General features: G+C 35.0%; 4 protein-coding genes, 1 long non-coding RNA gene and 1 other non-coding gene across 10 annotated transcripts; 2 read left to right on the top strand and 4 right to left on the bottom strand.

Annotated features, from left to right (window-relative positions):
- Positions 1-2,299: 2,299 nt before the first annotated feature.
- MYB1 (myb domain protein 1) lies at positions 2,300-4,344 on the top strand. The gene is made up of 2 exons (NM_111757.4): positions 2,300-2,747; positions 3,241-4,344. The coding sequence occupies exons 1-2, from the start codon at positions 2,414-2,416 to the stop codon at positions 4,086-4,088; spliced, it is 1,182 nt and encodes a 393-aa protein (NP_187534.1). The 5' UTR covers positions 2,300-2,413; the 3' UTR covers positions 4,089-4,344.
- BSK9 (kinase with tetratricopeptide repeat domain-containing protein) lies at positions 4,335-7,156 on the bottom strand (the record flags this gene model as incomplete). 3 transcript variants are annotated; one of them, NM_001337809.1, is made up of 10 exons in its annotated part: positions 4,335-4,852; positions 4,942-5,055; positions 5,134-5,280; positions 5,363-5,584; positions 5,672-5,757; positions 5,843-5,948; positions 6,010-6,143; positions 6,249-6,384; positions 6,653-6,873; positions 6,973-7,156. In NM_001337809.1, 10 exons carry the CDS (start codon positions 7,052-7,054, stop codon positions 4,622-4,624), a joined length of 1,479 nt encoding a protein of 492 aa, NP_001325594.1. The 3 variants fall into 3 exon arrangements, with proteins under 3 accessions (NP_001325594.1, NP_001325595.1, NP_187535.1); NM_001337808.1 differs by having other exon boundaries at positions 6,249-6,873; NM_111758.1 differs by lacking the exon at positions 6,973-7,156 and having other exon boundaries at positions 4,622-4,852; positions 6,653-6,910.
- Positions 7,157-7,896: 740 nt separating this feature from the next.
- On the top strand, positions 7,897-9,568 carry AT3G09250 (Nuclear transport factor 2 (NTF2) family protein; the record flags this gene model as incomplete). Of its 3 annotated transcripts, NM_001202916.1 has the most annotated exons (5): positions 7,954-8,066; positions 8,433-8,580; positions 8,695-9,208; positions 9,310-9,372; positions 9,515-9,568. In NM_001202916.1, the coding sequence occupies exons 2-5, from the start codon at positions 8,442-8,444 to the stop codon at positions 9,537-9,539; spliced, it is 741 nt and encodes a 246-aa protein (NP_001189845.1). In that variant the 5' UTR covers positions 7,954-8,066; positions 8,433-8,441. The 3 variants fall into 3 exon arrangements, with proteins under 3 accessions (NP_566347.1, NP_001189845.1, NP_001327225.1); NM_111759.4 differs by having other exon boundaries at positions 7,897-8,066; positions 8,695-9,537; NM_001337810.1 differs by lacking the exons at positions 7,954-8,066; positions 9,310-9,372; positions 9,515-9,568 and having other exon boundaries at positions 8,208-8,580; positions 8,695-9,248.
- On the bottom strand, positions 9,017-9,188 carry AT3G02115. Its single transcript, NR_140888.1, has one exon.
- On the bottom strand, positions 9,431-12,735 carry PYK10 (Glycosyl hydrolase superfamily protein). Its single transcript, NM_111760.3, has 13 exons — positions 12,523-12,735; positions 12,039-12,108; positions 11,890-11,945; positions 11,692-11,767; positions 11,479-11,556; positions 11,296-11,383; positions 10,942-11,197; positions 10,735-10,850; positions 10,428-10,645; positions 10,283-10,317; positions 10,098-10,200; positions 9,900-10,008; positions 9,431-9,818 (listed from the first exon to the last, which is right to left on the bottom strand). Exons 1-13 carry the CDS (start codon positions 12,682-12,684, stop codon positions 9,611-9,613), a joined length of 1,575 nt encoding a protein of 524 aa, NP_187537.1. The 5' UTR covers positions 12,685-12,735; the 3' UTR covers positions 9,431-9,610.
- Positions 12,736-14,290: 1,555 nt separating this feature from the next.
- On the bottom strand, positions 14,291-14,527 carry AT3G02135. The gene has a single exon (NR_140889.1). It is a non-coding gene; the product is annotated as an other RNA (long non-coding RNA).
- Between the last annotated feature and the right edge of the window lie 1,321 nt (positions 14,528-15,848).

Consider the following 15,848-nt stretch of genomic DNA (forward strand, 5'->3'; position numbering starts at 1 on the left):
TATTAGAATCGGAGTTAATGGATTGCTATATGTACATCGACCAGACGACCACTGTTCTCTAACATAATCAATTGTGTCTAAATATTTGTCTACGTGTATTTTTGTAGATATTGAAACATTTCTTGCTAGCGAAGCTATGCCCATAATAAGTATTTTCAATCTGTTAGTAGAGACATCGTTGTCTAAATTTCTAACAGTTGATTACTCCCTTTATTATTTTAGTTTATACTTTTTTCGTAAATAATAACAAAAGTCATCAAATTTTTTGCTTCTCAACACAAACAACCTCAATTCAATATAATTCGTATTACAAGTCCAATATAGACAACTACTTATCTAATTTGATATCTAAGTAACAACCACAATTTTAGTGACAGATTTATAATAAAACTGAACATTTCTGAATTTGCAAAATCCTTCCCAAAGATCGATGAATTCAATATCAAAGTAATCCAAATCTTAATTTAAACATTGAAAAGGTAGAAACTAAAGAAACCAATGGTCAAATTATTTTTCATTGCTACTGTTCTCAGAATTTAAAAGTGAAAAGATATCCAAGAATCATAAGAGATCGTAGTATACGTACTTAAAAGTTGATCGAATTCGATAAAATTAAGGAATCAACGAATCCAAAAATTTGCTTTAGACTTGATTTAAATGCAAAAGCAATACATGCGACGCACTCCAGACACAGGCCAATGGATTTTGTCTCAGAATATATGACAGTTGTTGTATTGTGAAATTATTCTTTCAACTATTGATCAATTATTTCTTATAAAAAGTTCCCCACTATCATATTAATTTGTTTACTTTAATACATTTTTATATATATATAATGAAGAATTTTGATACGTACGTGCATAGAAACGGTCCATATGTTCAAGTTGAAACTTGAAAGCATCCAAGTCAACTTTACAATATCTTCGAGAAACGTGTTGCATGTATTTTTTGTGTAGATAACTAGATATATTTTCTATATACGTTTCACATAATATATCTCTGCATGAATATTTGTAATATTGGATGCGACAACTGTTTTCTCTTGACCGGCCTAGTTGATCCAGTTAATCATTCTTCTACGACGTCAGTGGACATGTAACTTTATATGTACATACTTGATTATTGTAAAGATAGGTTCTACATATCTGGTCAATTAAATTTTAGGTTAATAATGTATTTTATGTACATTGTAAAACGAACGTTCTTGCCATAATTTGAAAAATCGTTTTATTCAAATCTAAAGATTTGTGGTCAGGCAAAGGTCGTTCTCTATTAACAATAATCTGACTGTTTACTGTATGTGCAAGCATTGGTCTGATCATGAGCTTTCTTTATTAGCTTTCGGCCTTTCGCCATCTCATTTCATACGCGAATATGGATTCTCATTGACTTTTCAAATTTTAAAGACTACTTAAACTCAATCAACTCCAGGATCTTGCATACTTTCTCATGAAATTTCAATTTTAGTTGGGCAAACTGAATTTTTAAACATGGTTTGTGAGTTGACTTAGAAACCCATTTAGGATGTAGAATTCTTTCTATAATTCAAACGTTTAAACATTAATTAGATTTTAATTTACCCAAAAAAGCATTAGTATTTTGAAATTTGGTCAAAATAACAAAGCTTACTTCCGCATTTACTATTTTATCATTTGTATTTATAGATTGAAAATACTTCAAAATTTCTTAGAATCTAATATAAATCAAATCCTACTTTAAATTTTATATTAAATTAGCACCGGATTTAACCTAGTATTTAAAACCCAAAAAAAATTAAAAAAAATTGTAACCATCTTAAAATGTGGTTTGATAAAAAAACAAAATAATGAAAGATGAGACAATATTATCTCATTAACGTGAAACAATATTATTTTGTTATTTACTAGTGAAGAAAATTAACGGTGAGTGATAAATCAGAAGTCTAAAATGGATTTCTAGGTTACGACAAAAAAAATAAAAAAAAATGGATTTCTAGGTTAGCTTTCTTGGGTAGAGAAATAAGTTTACTTTTCACTTTCAGTTTTCATTATCCATTGAATGGGTCATGAAGAGGCCTGATATGGTGAATAATGGGCTTAAATAGGCCCAATAAAAGTACTTAGTCCACCGGTAATGAATTTCCCGCCATAGAAGAAAGTCATCAACTTCCGAAGATCTTCCGTTTTAAGTGATTTACCTAAATATCCCCCAAAAAAGGTTGACCAAAAGTTAAGACAGAGGATAACGATTAAGGGTAACAAAGTAAATGGCAATTATAAGGGCAAAATAGTAATTAAAAGGAATAAAAGATCCCCCGAAACACAAGCCCTACGAATCTAGTCGAAAGAGCGAGTGTGTTCACGCGACCTCAACGAGACTCAACGCTTTTACAGTTAAATCCGGTAGGTGAGAGAGAGAGAGAGAAGGGAAGCTTATGGAGGCAGAGATCGTGAGACGATCGGAGGTAACGGGATTAAGAAGGGAGGTGGAAGAATCGTCAATTGGTAGAGGAGATTGCGATGGTGATGGCGGCGATGTGGGAGAAGATGCGGCAGGGTTCGTTGGGACGAGCGGGAGAGGAAGAAGAGATCGAGTTAAAGGGCCGTGGTCGAAGGAGGAGGATGATGTGTTGAGTGAGCTCGTTAAGAGGTTGGGAGCGAGGAATTGGAGTTTTATCGCTCGGAGTATTCCTGGTCGTTCAGGCAAGTCTTGTCGTCTTCGTTGGTGTAATCAGCTCAATCCAAATCTTATACGCAATTCATTTACTGGTATTTTCTCTCTTTTGAAAGTATTCAATTTCAATTGGTGATTCCATTTTTCCTGTGATCTTCTCTTTTTTTTTTGAGTTTTGATTCATCTGTGTTGAATTGAGGAATCTAGGGTTCTTATGCTGTCTTTCGGAGTGTGGCTGTTGAGCAACCTTGTGTTTTTTTGTGAAATGGATGTGAAATGTGAACTTGGCTGAGAGATTGTTAGTCCATTTCTAGTTTTATATTTTTAGTTTGTATCGAAATGTTTTAAAGTTTGAGACTTGCAAGTTTTTTTGGATTTTGATCTACTCCTTGAATCCCAAAAGAACAACAAAGTTAGGTTGGATACCATTTGACTACCTCTAGTTGTATTGTTATAGCTGATCGAAACACAGTTTTATTTAGGGGGACATTAGTAGATTATTGTGTTCTTGTTCTGTAACATATCATCAGTAACACTAAACCAGGCACTTCTTTGTCTCTCTTTTTGTTTTTGTTTTGGTTTATGAAGAGGTAGAGGATCAGGCTATCATCGCAGCACATGCCATCCACGGAAACAAATGGGCTGTTATCGCGAAGCTCCTCCCCGGAAGAACAGATAATGCTATCAAGAACCACTGGAACTCTGCTTTAAGACGTCGATTCATAGACTTTGAAAAGGCCAAGAATATAGGAACTGGAAGCTTGGTCGTGGATGATTCTGGATTTGACAGAACGACAACAGTAGCCTCATCAGAAGAAACTTTATCTTCAGGCGGTGGTTGCCATGTAACTACTCCAATTGTATCTCCAGAAGGCAAAGAAGCTACCACCTCCATGGAAATGTCTGAAGAACAATGCGTAGAGAAAACAAACGGAGAAGGTATTTCTAGGCAAGATGATAAGGATCCTCCAACGCTTTTCCGCCCAGTGCCTCGGCTCAGTTCTTTTAATGCTTGCAATCACATGGAAGGATCACCCTCTCCACATATACAAGACCAAAATCAGCTCCAATCATCTAAACAAGACGCAGCAATGCTAAGATTGCTTGAAGGAGCTTACAGCGAACGGTTTGTGCCTCAAACATGTGGAGGTGGTTGTTGCAGCAACAATCCCGATGGCAGTTTTCAGCAAGAATCATTGTTGGGTCCAGAGTTTGTGGATTACTTAGACTCACCAACGTTTCCGAGTTCCGAACTAGCTGCTATAGCAACGGAAATAGGCAGCCTCGCTTGGCTGAGAAGCGGTTTAGAGAGTAGCAGCGTGAGGGTGATGGAAGACGCAGTTGGTCGGTTAAGGCCTCAAGGCTCCAGGGGTCATCGAGATCATTATCTTGTATCTGAACAGGGGACGAACATAACCAATGTCCTGTCCACATAAAAACTGGGAGAACAAAAACAGAGTCTCTGAGATTTTTTATTTTTCTTTCTTTTTTGAGATTTCTTTACATTTATTTTTATTTACTCTTGATCTCGGAGAGCTTGAGTTTTACTTGTAATCAAAGTTGTGATGTAATTGAGTAGAGATAGATTTTATAGTTCTGAAATCGAGTAGAGACCACAGTGTCTTCAACTTTCTTTGTGACTTGTATGGCGTCTGCATTAACATATCATAATGGTTGTTTCACTTTGCAACATGCCTTGACAACAATCTGACGATGATGATCAATGTCATAACACTACTAATTAGTGTGAATGTGTAGTAACAAAAACCACAATCCAGTTAAGATCAAGGGAAAACGGCAAGAAAATCCGGTTTTAGCACACAAAAAACTGATGGTTCACCAAGATTCTCTCAAACCAAGTCAAAGAAGCAAACATGTATATGTGCTATGTGTATATTCACATTTCTACATACTTATGCAGAGAAAGAAGCTGTACAAATCTGGCTTTTTTGTTGTCGTCGTAGTAACTCTAAAAAGCTTCGAGAGAAGAGCCATGTCTAAGAGCTTCTTTAGCTTCAGCCTCCATCCCAAGCTTTAAAAGACAAGCTGCTTGTAAGTAGAGAGCGATCGAAAACTCTGGCGATGCGACCTGAGTTTGCATCGCATCACTTAGAGCCTCGCGGAACATATCACTCATTAGGTAACATAGACACCGTCTGGCTAATACTGTTGGTGATACCACTGGTGCTCCACTCATGAACTGTACATACGGAAAAAATTCATATATCTATATCTATTGTATTTTCTGCTGGTAAAAGATGACGGTTTCTTGATGATTCAAAATGATACCTCTGTGTAGAATTCGATTGCGGTTTCAAAATCTTTAGCACGAAATGCGGCATCTCCGTGCTTCTTGTAATCCATATTCTCTTGCATTTGACCCGTCCACATTTGGAATGAGAACTGCAGCAATATTTTTTTCCTCATGATGAGATATTGAGATGTGTCAAAAGAGATATGTTTCTCAAAAATATAATGTACCTCATTTGTGACCACCACATCATCCTCTCCATACCCGAGTTTCTCGAGTAGTTCGTGCATACCACTTAGATCCACTCTCCAGCATGCTTCTCCGAAAGGGGTCAAGGGCAATGGCTCCTTTGTTGCAGGTTCAGTGTATGATGGAGTCTGTCATTATTAAGTCCCATGTACACATAAGAAAGCCTGCAGAACCCGAAACCTTGGAAGATTTAATGTAGTAATGACTTACAGGGATGTTTTCTTCTTTGACGTTGGGCCATAACTCAGCTCTTTTCTCAAGTCTTGAAAGAGCTGACATAAGAAACTTTATGCTTGGCCTCTCGTCTGGTTCAGGGCGCAAACAGCGGGAAGCTAGATGGATAAGTTCTGTTCTATCCTCATCAGAGAATTGACCATCCAGAGCTGAATCCATTAGCACCAAATAGTTTTTACCACGGAACAGATCAAGTGCCTGAAATGACAGATAAGCTAAAAATCAATGAAACTGCTAAAGATACATTATGTATATACACATTTTGCTTTGTGAGAAGAAAGTTACATGGTTTGGTGGAATATGTCTGCCGCTCATAAGATCCAGTAACAAGGTTCCGAAGCTAAATGTGACACTCTCCGGTATCACAGTACCTAACAATAAAAGTAAAAGAAAAACATCTTTGAGATTTCAGCTGATGAAGTTTTCTCTCAAGAAAATTAAACATAAAACACATACCTAGACGTAAATATTCAGGAGGAGCAAATGCCAAGTTGGTACTATAGCTCTTTCCCTCTCGGCTACACTTCATGAGACCAAAACAAGACAGCCTAGGATTCCCAACCTGTTCCATCACTTTTATAAATAACTTATGATAACATCAAACCGCGTATGAAGTTTCTTACCTTGTCAAACAATATTCTGTAGGTGTTAAGATCGTGATACAAATCTATTCCCCAATCATTACAGTACTCCAAGGCTGTTGCAGTATGTAACGCAACTCTCAACCTCATTTCCCACTTCATTGGTCTTTTCTCCCCTGAAAAACCATTTTAGAGTAAAAACAACTTAGACACAATAATGAAACTCTAAAGTAAAGTTTAAGGCCAAAAGAGATCAAGAACTTGAAATGTTTGAGTCTCACAGTGAAAGAGATGCTTAGCAAGTGTTTCATTAGGCATGTACTCAGCAACAAGCAACCTCTCGTGACCTTCTGAGCAACAACCGATCAAATTGGCCATATGCTCACTCCTACATCTCCCTACAGCTTGTGCTTCCTCCTGAATAACAAATATGCCATATTCAAGAAATTTTCCTCTGCAACAGATCAAGCATAGAACCGAATTGAATCTTTACTAAGTCAAACAGACTTGAAATTTGCCTCCTCTGCAACAAATCAGAATCCAGAACATTGCAACATTCAAGAGAAGTATCACGGAGTTAGTAACCAATAAAGTCAAATCAGATGAATAAGCGATCACTAGTCAAATCTTATACAAAACCAAACAGAGAAGAATCAATAAGTATTGATGGGTAAAGGACACGAACGATGAATTCTAAAGAATCAGGCCATGAAAGCCGTTGAAACCGCTTGACGGCGATCTTTCTTCCGTCGTTGAGCTGGCCTTTGTAGACGATGTTAGGAACCCTCTCGTTGTGCTCCGACACGATGTTGTCGGCGGAGAATCCGTCAGTTGCGACTCTCAACTGTTCCAAGCTGAACTCCAGGAAATTAGGACAAGTACTTCCTTCATCTTCTTCTTTATTATCTGCAGCCAAAACTATTAGGTTAGTTCTCTCGATCATCGTCTTCTTCAGAATCTAATTAACGCATAGGAGGAGTGGCTGGCGAATTCGTTGGATTTTACCTAGATCGTCGATGACGGTGATGGTGGATGTTATCGACGGAGAAGACGATCGACGCCAACGTTTGAAACAAATGCAGCCCATCGCCGGCGACAGTAGTTTCTCCGGTGGAGAAAAACTTTTCAAGTGCTTGGTTAAAAACTCCCGCCTGCAGGGAGAAAATAAATTATTATTTTTTTCTTTTTTGCCTAGCGAATATTGTTGGAAAGTTTTACGGAGAAAGTGGTAAAATAGACCCAAAAATATCATTTATTTATATATCACATAATTAAATAGTTGATGACCAATATATACTTTTTTTTTTTTTGAAAAGATCAACCTTTATACTATTATAAGGATAAAATGTCGACATGATCTATGTATTAATTTAAAGAAAATATTGTTTGCTTGTTCCATTTAAATTACTCGGTATTAGATTAATTTTGAGCATAAACATTACAGGTTTTTATTTTGGTAAATAATCATTAGACTGTTGAGTTTGGTCTTTACTTTAGCCTCAATTTTAAAGTCTATATTCAATGGATTTTGCTTACATACATTTCATTCACGTTTAAACCGAAATTAAAATATCTCATTTAAGTTGTAACCAAAAAAAAAAAAAACAGAAAAATTCTCATTAAAATTAATTTTTGCTAGTTACCGCAGCTTTTCGAGACTGGGTGTGTAATATCCATCACACTAACCTTTTTTTTTTTAATCCATCCATACGTTTAACTACATTTAAGCAAATATCGCTATCAAATCGTTTTGGTATATTTCGCTCATTACTGGCAAAATTCACTCTACAAAAAAAGTCTAGTTTGTAATGGGACGCTCGTTTTTAGGTGACTTATATAAAAATAAATAAATAGATTAAAAAACAAATAAAATCAGTATAGGCCTAAATAAAAGTTAGCTTACGGACCATTTATGATGAAACTTGGGCCCTAATGCAAAGCCCATTAATTTTATCTTTGGAGTCTGAAGTCTCTCCTCTCTGTGCTTTCACATAATCACATTGCATGATTGATCAAATACTCGATTTTCCGTGAAATCTCTTTGAATATTTCGATTCCTTGTTACCATGGCGCTTCATGGGTCTGGAGTTTTTTGTAAAGTAAGCTATAATTCTTCTCTTTGAGATTTACTTCCTTGATTCTTCAGCTCTAATCTATACTTAAATGTTTATCATACGTTTCTCGTAAGTAATCTCGAAATTTAGTCGATTTTCAATAAGAGCCCATTGATATTGGATGATTTATGGTTCATATACAGAGTTCTAATCTTGTCTGGTGTGAGAATTCTTACGGATTAGTAGGTATTGTACTAAGATTAAACCCTAGAAGAAATTCGATCAGAAAGTGTTTGAATTTCAACACTGAGATGTTCAATATCCGAATTTGTTGCTACTCCACTTGATGCAAATGGTTATGTGATTCTATTGTTGTGCTAATATGGCCTTGAATCGTTTGCTCCCTGATAGGTTTCAAACATGGTAGAGATCACTTCTCCGTTTGGTGGTTCCATGAGGCTGCTTCACTTGCCTAAATCTTATCCGATTCACTGCAACATGGTTTCAGCTAGCAATACATTTGGGTCAGCTCATCTCAAGCTGCAAAACAAAGAACCGTGTGAGTCTACTTGATTTTAGTTCGAGCATCTTATCTAGTAGAAGATCTGGTTTTGGATAAGACCGGTTTCTTTAGACTTGGTTCTGATTAGTGTTCTGGTAACATTTGAAGCAGGCTCCCGTTTAAGGCCTTGTCGAGTCAAACGCGAAGAAAATAACCAAACTGCGGATGTTGAAAGCATTTCAATGGATGAGAACACGTTGAAGCAAGATCTCGAGACTGCGGTCCAGGAAGAGAATTATGTGGAGGCAGCTAAAATCCGTGATAAACTAAAAGAGCTTCAAGAAGACAACAAAGCCTCTGTTTTATCAGCCAATTCTCGGTTCTACCAATCTTTCAGAAACGGGGATTTAGCTGCGATGCAATCACTATGGTCAAAATCAGGAAACCCGTGCTGTGTACATCCAGGGGCCAAAGGCATAACTGGTTATGATTACGTGATGGAAAGCTGGGAGCTTGTGTGGATGAACTATGAGTTTCCGTTACTGATTGAGCTGAAAGATGTCGAGGTTCATGTCCGAGGAGAAGTAGGTTATGTAACGTGTATGGAGTTTGTGAAGACGAAAGGGAGTAGTAGTTGGGGAGCTCAGTTTGTGTCGAATGTGTTTGAACGGATCGATGGACAATGGTTTATATGCATTCACCATGCTTCTCCTGTTGATATTTGATCAAAGAATCGAAGAAACGATACACATTTTCAAAACGTTTTATTTTTATATGCGTTTGGAGGTTGCGGTGGGATACATTGGTGGTTTGCTTAAGGGTGATGAAGGACTGTTTTTTATTTCTGAGGTTGGCGATTGGGAATGAAAACGCCACACAAACGAGAAGAGGCATAAGTTGTGACGTTTGTACTAGAAGAGGCACAAAGGATCATTTTATTATAACCAGAGCCTTGTAGATCTGGCAAATCATGTAGACAATGAAAAATGAGAAGAAAAATAAACTCTTTTTATTAGAACCAAGACCTCATGAATCTTGGTCACTCACAAAGTAAAACATAGGAAAAACACATTGAAACAGAAATAGCTTAAAGCTCATCCTTCTTGAGCGCGGATGGACGAACACCTTGACTGAGGAAATCCTTGTAATACTTGCCGGATTCTTTCTCGTAACGTGTGAGGTTATTTTTGAAATCAACGTAGTAGAGTCCAAATCTGTTTTTGTAACCATCTTGCCACTCGAAGTTATCCAACAATGACCATACAAAGTATCCTGTAACATTCACTTTGTCGATGCTGCAGATATTACACAAATGTTTTTATTAGATTCTTCACTACAATTGTTAGTATATCAGATGAAAAGGAAATAGGACATACCAAACAGCTTCTTGCATACTCAAAAGATGCCTCTGAAGATAATATTTCCTGTTATGATCAGCGGTACCAACAGCAACAGAATCTGAGGCCCCTAGTTCTTCTCCATATCCTAAAGAAGAACATCAACATCAATATATTTAGTTCTAAGATAAAATCAACCAAATAATAGTTGACAGTAACAATAGAATCTCTAGTTACCGTTTTCCATGATCATAATTTCCGGATTTGCGTATTTGTCCTTAATGTACTTCAACAGACTTCTAAAACCTCTCGAGTAAACGTTCAATGCAGCGGTCAAAGGCTGAAAATAAAACAGAGGTGAGAATGTTGCATCATAGACAAATGTAGCACATAAAAATTTCAGATTGCTATTAAATTTATACCTTGCTACCAATGGCGTAATTTTGCGCATTCTTAGCTGAAAAGAAGAGATAGGTTTCGATTAGTACCAAAAACAAACATTTTCCCTTTGATTTGTTGCCATTGGTTTTCTTGGTTCGGTTTCAAGTAAGGGCAAAACAAACTTACACTCCCATGTAATAAGAGAATCTTGCATCCATCTTGGTTTTGAAGGATCAGGTTTCTCCAAATGGTTTGAAAACACTGAAGTATAGTAGTTGAGCCCAACGAAATCGGTAGAAGCTTTCAGTTTTGCTTTCTGCTCAGTTGTAAATTTAGGCAATCTATGTCCAACAATGTCTTTCATGATCTGTGGATAATCTCCAAATGTAGTTGTGTCTAGATGCCTACAAAAACCATCAAAATATCGTCATATAAAATTTCAAGATATTTAGTATAGTACTAATTAATTAGGGATGTTATAACTTATACTTACCATCCCAAAATAAAGTCAAGTGCACGGTCGATGGACGCACCGTCTTGTGAATCAGCAAGGTCATGTGCTTCGAACCAAGCAGGACTATGTGCAATTCCGATCTTCCCACCTTTACACTATGGTCATAATTTAACATAATACAAAACAAACTATTTTCAGATCCGAAAGATGATAGATAACTAATTATGATTTATATATGTGATGTACCTTTTCGCATTTCCGGTAAGCTTCAACTGCTTCTGCGTGAGAGATAAGGAGATTGTGAGTGACAAGGTAAGCCTCGTATCCTGATCGTCCGTCTTGGCATTTAGCATTGACGTAAGAAGAGCAACGACCAGGTGCCTTTTTGCCTACGTCATAGCCAGCGTGCGAGAAAACCCATGGCTCATTGAAAGTGATCCAATGTTTCACTTTTCCACCGTATTCTTGGAAAACAAAATCTGCATACTCTCGGAAATCCTTCCTACAATATTGCAAAAAATTGTTGAATATACCATTTATATTCGCATATCAAAGAAAACAAAAAGTGATTGGGGTTCGTTTTCCAACAGAAAAACTTACACAATCCTTTCGCTTAAAAAGCCGCCATATTCATCTTCTAAATCTTGTGGAGTGTCCCAGTGAAAAACAGTAACGAATGGAGTTATACCTAATTACAGAAAAAAATAAAAAATTAGAGAAGTTTAATACGTAAGAGATTATAAATGTTTTTTTTTTCGTTTTTAAGTGATTAATATATGTAACCATTTTTTATGAGCTCGTCGATGAGGTCGTGGTAGAATTGCACACCAGCTTGACTCACTCCTTTCTCCTTTCTCCCATCTGATAAAATTATTGTTTTGTTTCATTAATATAGCAATCATCGTAAATACACCAAATTCGATTGACACTAAGTAGTGATTAATAAATAACTAGATTTATTTGTATATCGATCAATCCTTATATATATTTACTCACGAGGAAATATTCTTGGCCATGCGATAGACATTCTAAAGGCGTCTGTGTTTAGATTCTTCATTAGTTGGATATCTTCCTGCAAACATTTTTCAGATGAGAATTTTTTTATCAACATCTAGTCTAAATGAATAATCAATAAACTATTAAGATATGCATATAATATGATAAATAATTTCTTCAATCTTTATTAATATATACCTTATAACGATGGAAGAAATCAACGGCCACATCGCCGTTATCGTTATTGCACCTCTCTGAAATATAAAATTAAGAAAAAATATAAGATTAGGTGAACCAAAACATTCTAACTATATACAGTATGTAAAAGATAATGTAGAAACACTCACCTGGATATCTTCTACAGTAGATGTCCCATAAGGCTGGTCCACGACAAGTTTCATTAATCGCACCTTCGACCTAATGCCATAGCAAAATAGCTTACGTGTTTAGGGAAATGGTTTAGAATTATAGGCTAAATTTTTCTACACGATATTGTTAAATTGCTGTTAAGTAACTATCATGATACAAATTTCATTCGATAATTTAGCAAAGAAAAGAAAAAAGTATCAGTACAATACTCTTACTTTGCTAACATTGTTTTGTTTTGAACTATAGTTTTGATGTTCTATATATTTTAATGTACAAAACATCGTCTTACAAATATAGAATTCTATACTCTCCAATATATATAGTTTTAAGATATATATGGATTCAACTATATATACTGTCTTGAACAATCTTGCACGGTAACATATTATTTGTGTGAAATAGTTCATAGATTTTTGTGTATATATATGTCAAGAGGTGCTCACAGAGGAACTTATATTGTACCTGGTATGCCGCAGTAGCCGTGCCAAATAAAAAACCTTCAGGGAAACTTGCCCGGCTTAGTTTGTTCGACGGCGGGCAAACAGGTCCATCTGCATTTGCTGGAGAGGCGACGATGGTCAGGAGCAAAAGCAGCCCAATGAGAGGAAGCTTTTGCAAAACCATTTTTGTTTGTAATTCTGATTTTATTCAAGAAAAAATGTTTAGGATGGTTCTTTTACATATCGAAGACGTTCTTTATATAGTGATCTTCGAATCAATTATTGATCTCTCTTTATGTTTTTATAATAATATACCCAGCCAGGCCATATTAATCAATTTTTAAGTTTTCATTTTGTATATATCAAGATATCGTGTTTTCTGTCATATCCTAATTATTACTACGTACATGGATATTGACGTTATAGGTTGTATATTGTTTCTTTACCTTTTTATTTGACTAAACTATATGCACAGTTATTATATTTAAATAGGATGATTTATTTGCATGGTCTAGACTCTAGATCCGTCGATCGTTGTATTTCTTTTGATTTTTTTAACATTTAGAACATATAATATTCCGCGTGTCCAACGAGTGTATATTAAAATGTGAAATTTATATGATTATTTTATTTAGTAATATCCAGTAATACCATATAATAATAAGGCCCTAATAATAACTCATATCGAATATCGTTGCCCGATTTTCTACAACTCCTATAATAAACAGTGGATTGTTTTTTTTTTCTCTTTTTTTTTCTGAAGGTAAAGACCACGGTCCGTGTCTGTATTTGTTTTCAAATTTTAAACATACTCCGATAATGAAAGAATGGAGTATAATACTATCTCGTGTTTCACGAGATACAACTTTATATGCATGATATCGGATCATCCAATGAATCATATTATATCAATAATTTCCCCAAAAAAGTAATCGTTATAACTGAAAAGAAAAAATGTAATCAACATGTTATCAGCTATGGTGGTCAACAGTTGGAACCATGGTTGTATCATCTTAGAGCATATTTCCCAATTAAGACATGTCTATCAGATAAGCTGTTGCTTACAAATGTATTAATGCTATCTAACAAGTAACAAGGGTGACTGGGTGAGCGACACCACTCCTCTTTATGTGGATACTGGATACGCCTTTAATCCATATCACATGTTTCAGCTGCAGTCTAGAATTTTCAGATAATATAAAGAAAAAGAAAAAAGTCAAAACAATATTAAACTGTAGTACTGAATAAATCTTTTTGATTTTTTTTTTTTTTTGTCGACTAAAAGAATGATGTTATCTTTTTTTTTACTTGTGAATTTTGTTCTTCTTTTTCTTTTGCCTTTTATTACAATAACCACCCGAAGAATAAATGAATCCTAACAATGAAACTTTTATTTTATATTATTTGACAATTTCGACTGTTGGGGACCAAATCTAAGCCGAGCGCATGCGTAACTATAAACTATTGACGTTGAACAAATAAATAGTGTTAAACTATATGTTTAAAATTGTTGATCTATCATAGTTTATCGAGCATATGGAACTACTATATATATGTTAGTCATGGTAGTTTAATATAGACATCCTATACATAAAAGAACTTAGAATCCTAGTCAAGTTGTTGGTACACTTCGTTGCAGTGGCGAGTCCAAAAACAATTTTCATTGGGGCAGGATTTACTTACACCCACACCACAGCATGTACATGCTTGGTATAAAAGAATGGTTTTTAAAGATCCACTAGGAAAAAAAGACTGATTCTAGCCAATTATTCCGATTGTCTCTCACAATTACTTATATAGACAAACAAATTCTGATGTGGAACTCGCACCCACACCAAAACGTGTACATCCGCTCTTGCTTGGTTGCATGTAATAATATAAATTTTATCAATACAATTTCAATGTATAGTTATGTTTTGCTAATGAATCCAATATAATTTTTAAGGACTATATCTATCGCCATAATGAAATCTGTTAGATTTGAAATAGATAAATAGTAGTTTACGGGTCAGAGAAAGAAAGGCTGTTTGTGTAGTTTTACACCATGCCAAATTGAAAATTTAACACTGGTCCAATAGAAAGAAAAAAAAAACTAACCACGTTGTAACTTCCATAAAATCTCATAAGTTTCGTGTTCCTTAAGGTATAAAGTAGGAGTTAGAATCGCTACGAATTATTTTCTCGTTTTTGAGTCAAAATATATAATTCCGATTCTTTTTTTCTCGTTATCTTCTCAGTTCATTTCGACGGTCGTATAAATCGTTTACTCGGTAATTTATTGGTGGACGGTGGGCTCTTCCATTTCCTTATTTTCTTAAAACATTTTTATTATATTAAAATATACCATGCGATCCACGTTAGTAATTTTATTATATAAAAAATTAGGTCGCGCTATTTGAAAGCGAAAATGATAGCATGACCATCTGAGGGATCCATCACCGTGCCTACAACTAGATGATTTCATAACACAAATGTATGTCGCCATGCTAATTTACCAATTAATTCCATAAGCTTCATTTTTGTCTCGGGACTCATTTCTTCGTATTAAAAACTTATCTAATTAACTTCACGAATCATGTATAACTTCTTGTTCTCCAATCCAATTATTGTTGTAAACAACCATCAATAGAACTCGTAGCTCAACATCGCTAAACGCTAACAAAACCAACAAAAAGTTTCGATGTATATATGTTCAATTAAAATAACATATTTTTATCCATTTTAATTCTATAACTAGTGTTTTCTAAAAAAAAAAATATATATATATATATATATATATATATTCCATTAAATTTTTGAACGACATTTAACTTGGAACAAATTTTGTTTTAAAACCCTTTAACAAAAAAAAACCCCAAATTTATTTTATAAAACGACGTTAAGATTGTAATCGATATGAAAAAAATATATTATAATACGAAAAATATGTAATTGGTTTGTGCTGATATTGTTGTGTTACTATTTAGATTCAAATGTGAGATAATAATACATGTTGGTGAAATGAAAAAAAGACTGTGTAAGCGTTTCTTTATTTCTTTCGTCAGATTGTAGATCCAATCTTTTGACTTTGAGTATTACAAGAAGATATTGGAAATTGTAGATAAGATGCATGGTGTTCCTAATTGTGTTCAATCAATGGCTCCTTCGATCATTAAATGTCCACTGCATATGTACATATACATATTTTATGGTTTGAATTAATATTTGGAACAAAAATAAATTAGATAGGAAAAAACTTTTTCAGTGGCACTGAGAATGGCAAGAAGGCATAAATCTATTCTTTGATATTGATTAGTAACAGTATAACAGAGCCAATAATTGATTTTAGTCACAGATCCGATACGCCTG

This window comes from Arabidopsis thaliana, chromosome 3 (genome assembly GCF_000001735.4).
Source record: "Arabidopsis thaliana chromosome 3, partial sequence".
Lineage (NCBI taxonomy): Eukaryota > Viridiplantae > Streptophyta > Magnoliopsida > Brassicales > Brassicaceae > Arabidopsis > Arabidopsis thaliana.